The sequence below is a fragment of the Pogoniulus pusillus genome, chromosome 9 (assembly GCF_015220805.1).
Source record: "Pogoniulus pusillus isolate bPogPus1 chromosome 9, bPogPus1.pri, whole genome shotgun sequence".
NCBI lineage: Eukaryota > Metazoa > Chordata > Aves > Piciformes > Lybiidae > Pogoniulus > Pogoniulus pusillus.
Genome location: NC_087272.1, coordinates 23,187,739 through 23,194,556, shown reverse-complemented (window position 1 = coordinate 23,194,556; position 6,818 = coordinate 23,187,739). Strand labels below are relative to the sequence as shown.

The 6,818-nt window shown below is 36.4% G+C and overlaps 1 protein-coding gene across 1 annotated transcript in view; it reads left to right on the top strand.

Annotated features, from left to right (window-relative positions):
* The first annotated feature begins 2,491 nt into the window (after positions 1 to 2,491).
* GPM6A (glycoprotein M6A) overlaps positions 2,492 to 6,818 on the top strand; it is a 108,728-nt gene continuing 104,401 nt past the window's right edge. Inside the window, exon 1 of the mRNA XM_064148880.1 lies at positions 2,492 to 3,060. Within this exon, the coding sequence (XP_064004950.1) occupies positions 3,024 to 3,060 (37 nt within the window). The 5' untranslated portion in view covers positions 2,492 to 3,023. The remainder of the gene's footprint in view (positions 3,061 to 6,818) is intronic.

The window sequence follows — 6,818 nt, the reverse complement described above, 5'->3', positions numbered from 1 at the left end:
TGAATGAAGAAAGCCTCTGTGGTTGCTGCTTAGAAAATCACACAAAGTTGTGATTTTTTGATTTTGTTTGCTACTCTTCACCACACTTGCAGAGCTTTTCTGTTGTTTGATTTTAGGATTAACATCTATTCTTAATTTCATCTTGAAAGGACCTTGGAACAGGTTTTAAAGAGATATCTAGGGGGCAGATTTTTGTTTCAACATTAATATGTTAATACAATATAGGCAAATATGAAGGAAAGTGCCATAAAATCTCTTCACAATCTCTCTCTCACACACAAACAGTGAATAGTGCTGGTTTATAGCACCTGAAACTCATTGGAGTCCTCTTGAGAAGGAGCTTTGGCACCTGTGTAGTTTGGTGGTTTAGCAGAAGGAGCTGCTGTAGTATCTTTCTGACAATGATACCTGCAAAGAAAAACAGATTGCTGTGAGGGGCTGGAGGAAAGCTGAAAGACATTGTTTCGCAATGCTACTCGTTGCTTCACCAGGTACTGTGATTTCATCTTAACCTCTGACATATGTGTGTAGGCTTCTTAGGAAGTTAAAATTCTGTCTTGTGTGTGAGCTTAGTGTGAAAGTGACCACAGTGGGTGTTACATAAACGATTCACTAGGTCCAGCGTCTTGAGTGTTTGTGTCCAAAAGCAGACTATCTAGGAATCAAAACCATATTTTTTTTCCCCACAGAATATTCCTCTATTGTCTAATAATTCGCAGCTGTTGAATCTCCTCATTTGTATCCATGAATCACTGTGATTCAGATTCTCCCTACTTTTTTTGTTTTTCACCCTTCTTCAAGAACCTGCTGCAACAAGTTCTCCAGCTTAACTATATGTTGTGCAATATGCCTTTGTTTTCATCAGAGCCTGCTTTCTATGCAGCCTTCTCCCTTTATGGAACAAGTTGTTTCTTATTCACTTTTTCTGTGTCACTCATGATGGTACAGTTATTTATTTTTAGGGTTCTTTTAAAATGTTTTTTATATTTGAGACAAAGTTTGTGTGTTTGTTTTAAAGAACAAAGTAACTTAGTTACATAAACAACTTATAGATTCCTCTGTTGCAAATATCAGTGTTAAAGAAGTTAGATACCTCAAATGTTTGCTGCTTTCAAGGAAGAAAGCTACAAAACAATTGTCACCTTAAGTCAAATATTCATTAGACACTTTAAAAAATATGATGATTTATTAATGCTCCTGTAAGTAAATAGTTTGAAAGGAAAGTATAGCAGGGAAGACTTACACTTGAGATCTGCTTGAGAGGAAATACCCCTATTCTGTCTAAGAATCACTTCTTCAGTTAAAAGAAACCTACGTGCTATGACATCACAGCACTTACATGTATGTAGTTAGTCCCAGTGTGTTGATTTTGCAAAGATCAATTACAACTGATCATTGTTCTTCCAGAAAAAATAAACCCCAAACTCTGGAAAGGTGAATTAAAAATGAAAAAAAAAAAAGGGATAGGAAATGCTTTGAGTAACTAAATAAGTATGCATTCAGCTATTTAATTATATATGGAAAATTTAACTTCCTATGTAATAATTATTCTGGTGTGGATCAGATTTGGACAGATTTATATACAACTGCTGTGTATAAAAAAACAACTATCTGTGACTTAGATGGAATCACTAGGTCAATCTAATTAGATATCATAAAGTAAGTAGATGAACTATTTATTGTTTATATGTAACTATGATTTTTTAGCTAGAGTGATTTTTATTTTTTCATAAGTTGTAGCCACTATTTTTCCCCAGAAGGATGAGAATCAAAAACTATAGGGAAAAAATGTACCTGTGTTCTAAGTGCACTTCTGGTGAAGTAAGGAAAGTCTTAAAATTACATTATATTACTCTGTACAAGTAAGGTACAAAAATGCTAATTTATTGCTAGACTGCAGCATCCAATTTGCATTCCAAATCAGACTGCAGAGCTCCCCAAATGAGTAGGTGCCCTCACAGTGCATTTAACTGATGTTTCTTCTTGAGTAGATCCGTAACAGAATGTGTGTTTGTATGTGCTTCCTCACATACAGACCCACACATGGCGTTTCACCATTTTAAGAAGGTCCAGTTTTCTTAATAGGGGTTTGAAATGTACAGCTAATTTTGGATATTAGCAATCAGAAAAAGAATTGATGCAATACTGTATTAAATCTCTGGTTTGCCCTTATATTCCTGTTTACTGTGACACTGGCAGATAATATGTAGGGTGTATATAATATTCAGTGATTGATGTTGTGTATTCAGTTGTGCTTGTATGCATTCATAATCACACAGCTGCATGCAAAATGGTACTATTATAAAGATGTTTCCTAGAATATTATATGGGCAATAGTGTGTATTTGTTCTTAATTCCAGATGATACAGATACATGAGAAAGAGCGAAATAGAGAGTCGTATTATTCTTAAAAGGGGGGGGGGGGGGGGGGGGGGGGGGGGGGGGGGGAAGGGGGAGGGTGGGAGGAGAGAGAGAAAGAAAGACAAGTATTACAGCATAAAGAACCCACAGGCATCTGGGCTTTCCCACTTCAGTAGCAAATAGGGGGAATTATGGGTTGGTGGTCTGCTTCCCATTAGGAAGACACCCCTCCATCTGTTTTCAGTACAGCCTGTTTCCAATTTAAAACACAGATTTCAATACAAACCTCAATTTCTTTTCTCCATTTTGTATGCAAAGTGAGGCTTATGAATCGGTGTCATTGCCATAAAGGCACAGACCACATTTCTCCCCAAAAATCACAGGCTTTTTATTTGAATACCTGCTTACAGTGGTATACAATGGGCAGCTTTGAGAAGAAAAATTGATAATCTTCACGGAAGAGTAATTTGAATGAAATTACACTTGACAGCCTGTCTCCAAGCAAACAAGGAGAGTGAGAGAGCCTTAGCTAAGCTCTGAGGACTTGCCTAAGCCTCTGCCGTTGGAGCTTCCCAGGGAAAAAAAAATCCACACTTTTTCCTACATCTGACTGAAGCTTTTGATTAATTCTCTGTAGCTGTTTCTAGTGAAGAAAGATAGCCATGGAAGAGAATATGGAAGAGGGACAAACACAGAAAGGTATTGTGATAAAATCGCTTTCTCTCTGCTGGGAGATAATGATGTTGCAGTTCTTTATTTGCTTTACCATCATGCTCTAAGGTTAGTGAATATCCATATGTGGTAGATGAGGAAAGATATTTTTGTCATAACATTTGCTTCATCTGTGTCTCTGCAGTAGCACCTAGCATTAATGTAGCGACTGTCATTTGATATCTAGTATTAAAAGAATCTAAACAGCAAATTTTGCATCTATGCTAATGTTTTTGCAGGCATTTAATGCAGCCTGCTTCCCAGACCAGTCTTTGTTAACCTTCATTTATTTCACGTTTTCACGCTTGTCTAGCTGGGTCAAGGGAGTCTAGTGTGAACTATGAGAAAGCTACTCACACAATATTTGGAGCTGGTTGTAGTTGGATATCTAACAATGTAACCAGTATTTATACATTGAATGAGGGTCCAGACTGAACAAAGAAATGGGGCATATGTTGTATACGTTTAAGCATTACTGAATTATTTTCTCTTTTGTTTTGTGATATGTTGAAGCAGCCTTGCTAGAAGTCTAATATTTGCATTGTACAGATTTGCATTTTGCTGAAATTCATCTTGCATGCTGTAGCTGCAATTGATTCAGCAAGATGTACACAGCATATTCAGAGCATTTCTGATCCACTGTTTCTGATCAAGTTGGAAACTGAATGTTATGGGATGTGTTAGCACTTAAAGGTGCACATTAAAATTATTGCAGACTGCTTATTTGTGAATCTCTGAGAAATGCAGTGGTTTCACTTGGCTGTTATTCTGTGCAAGCAACATTACGGTAGTGAAAGGAGCTAAGGTTTTTTCAGGGTGGTCCTAGTGAATAATTGCCACTTTAAATCAGGTATACTTTTAATTTTGCATCTATTTTCAATTCAGTTCAATTTTGAGAAGGATTTAAGAACTCACCCACCCATTACCTGTAAAGGCATATTTTTCTGTGTTGGTGTCATATTCTGATTATCCACTCCCTGATCAATCTGCTTTCTGCATGTAAATGTCATGCTTTCTCATAAGTGACCCATTTAGACAGAATGAAACTTGGAATTGTTTATGGTCTTAACTGGATCTAAATGCACAGCAGACAGTCTTCTCATGGACAAAGGAAGGTATATGTGCCTCTCTGTGTGTATACATAGTTATGTTTATGCATAAATAGGATCAGTATCTGGAGGGCGATTTCAGCAGCTTCTTCAGCTGAATTTCATGCTTTCCAAATGGCAGAAAAAATGGGAAAGCACAAGACAGTTCAGATTTGTGGGGTTTGGATTTTTTTCCCCTGAATATATAATCAATATTTGTATTACATGGTTCAAAATATTTAGTGTGCTTTACATTCAGCAATTGAAGACATGCTTCCAAAATGCAGTCTGAAGTGCCTTTTTCTTTTTTTGCCCCCACCCCCCTTTTTTTTAAAAACAAACAAACAACCCCCCAAAAAAAAACCCAAACCAAGTTAGTTGAACTGCTTGGCCACTGAATTAAATACTTCATTCTTAATGAATCATGTTGCCTGAAGAAACAGTATGAAATGCAGAATCACTGAATTCTTGTTAGAGAGGAAAAGAAATAATCTGAGAAATAAGTAAATCATTCTGTATATTAAAAGAACACTGTTGTTGATAAACTGTGTCCTCATTGTTCATATGATAAGTAGTCGAATGACCAATAGCCACTCAAAGTGGTGTGATTAATAGTGTGATTACAACAGCTAACACTGCTTACCCCCCCCCCCCTCCCGTTTACATTGCCATGTGTTCAACCTTTTTTTCCCTTAGTGGTACCCAGCTGTTGTCACAAACCATGACAGGAGAATGTTAAGAGCTCACAAATTATATCTGTTTTTCCTTATTGATGCTGAAGAGGATGCTGCTTGATTGCTGTGACCATATCTGTGAACCTGTCATGTCAACCAGTCATGGTCCCACTTTGGGTTTTGACAATATTTTGGGGTGTTTAAATACAGGTGTTAGAATTATTGTGAGGTATGGGGATGGTTATGAAATCATGAATCTCTTCGAGGCTTGCACTTTGCATTTGAAAAATATTGGCAGTTATATATGACTTGATACTTTCATACTTTCTGTTGTGGGTTTTTTGTTTGTTTGTTTGTTTGTTTGTTTCCATTTAGTATGTTCTGTATATTATATCTTTAACTGATATCCATAGTATAGTTTCAGATCTTCTCAACTAGTTTTTCTACCTGTAATGTCCCAGCAACTTTAATTATGATTCATATATTCTGATTTTCATCCTCCTTCCATGTTGAGTGGAGCTGTTTCTTTCTTTCATTCTGTAAAATCAACGGGAGTACGAATTGTCACTGCTTATCAACTCCTGTGCTCTTCACAGCAGATGCTTTGAACCTCCCACTGAACAGCATTACGTCTTGCTAGCAGCCATGATGGAAGTGAATAGTTTCATGTAGAAGCGTTTCATAAATAGGATAAAGACAGCTCTCGTGAGAAACTTGCAGATTTTTGTCATTTTAGACAATTTTATGCATTAAGATATTGATCAGAATCTTACAATAGTGGTTCCAAATACTGTCCCTTCTGCCTTAATCTATGTTTATGGATGAATCTTGGAAAACTGTTAACAGGGAAATGGAATGAACTACTAGAAAAATAATTAATTACTAGAAACTGTACAGTTTGAAGTCATGATTGGAAAACACAAATATATATTTTACTCTTCTCCTCCCCACTTTCCCCTACCTCATTGCCTTTTTTCTATTGGCCTCACAAAATGTAGTTTATTCTTGATATCAGTACCCTTAACATGGTAATTTAAGATAATGATGTTATTTTGAATATAAAGTGAAAATTGAAACCACTAAAAGCTTGTATTAATTTCTTTTCTGTTTTAAATTACTAGAAGACTTGAGGTTTTCTGCCTTTCCCTGCTTTTTTTATCTCGGTACCACATTTCCTTTTCTTGCAAGCCAGGACAGATTGGGGAGGATGTTCTAAGGCATTTGTTGCACAGCTATCTGTAACTGACCAAGAACTGAAAGTGTAAAATGCCTGTCTGAAATGGAAGATTCATGTCAACACCAAAATATATTCTACCAAAGTAAAAATTCATAACATCTCAAAAATATCACCTTAGTCACAATTTCCATAATACTGACTTTATGCCTCATGCCTGGAACTGTAACATACGAAGATCTTTGATTGCAAATGTGCTGTCTGTAAAACCCAGGATAACTAAAGCCTGTAATTTATTTGACTGGTGTATTTTTTGAGAATAATCATCTCTGCTTAGAAGTTTCACAGATACTTTTAGGGATGCACACCAGTCTTGAAAACATCATGCATAAGTTTGCATGTGTCAGTGGTAGATCTCAGCTGCCAATCTCTGACAGACAATGTCGTCAAACTGTTGGCTTTGCTATGTGGAAAAAGATAATGGTCCAGTTCCTGCAGAACAGGTCTTCCCCTCCATGAAAGCCATAAGACTTCAAATGAAATCTCCAACCTCAACCGTTCACCACAATAGAAAACAGAAGGCAGGCCCTGTAATTTTTCGCATTGTGTGGGACTTGGTACAGTGGAGTCTAGGATTACTCTCACTGTATTTGCATTCCAGAAAAAATAAAATCTATAGAAGAACAAGACATACTTAATAACACTTGCAATAAATTGAAGATAAGTGTGCCTTTTTTGTGGTTTGTCCATAAGTTTGTTTTGTAGTTTGAATTTCTTTTATTAAAAAAACTCTTGGGAATAGCTAGAGGA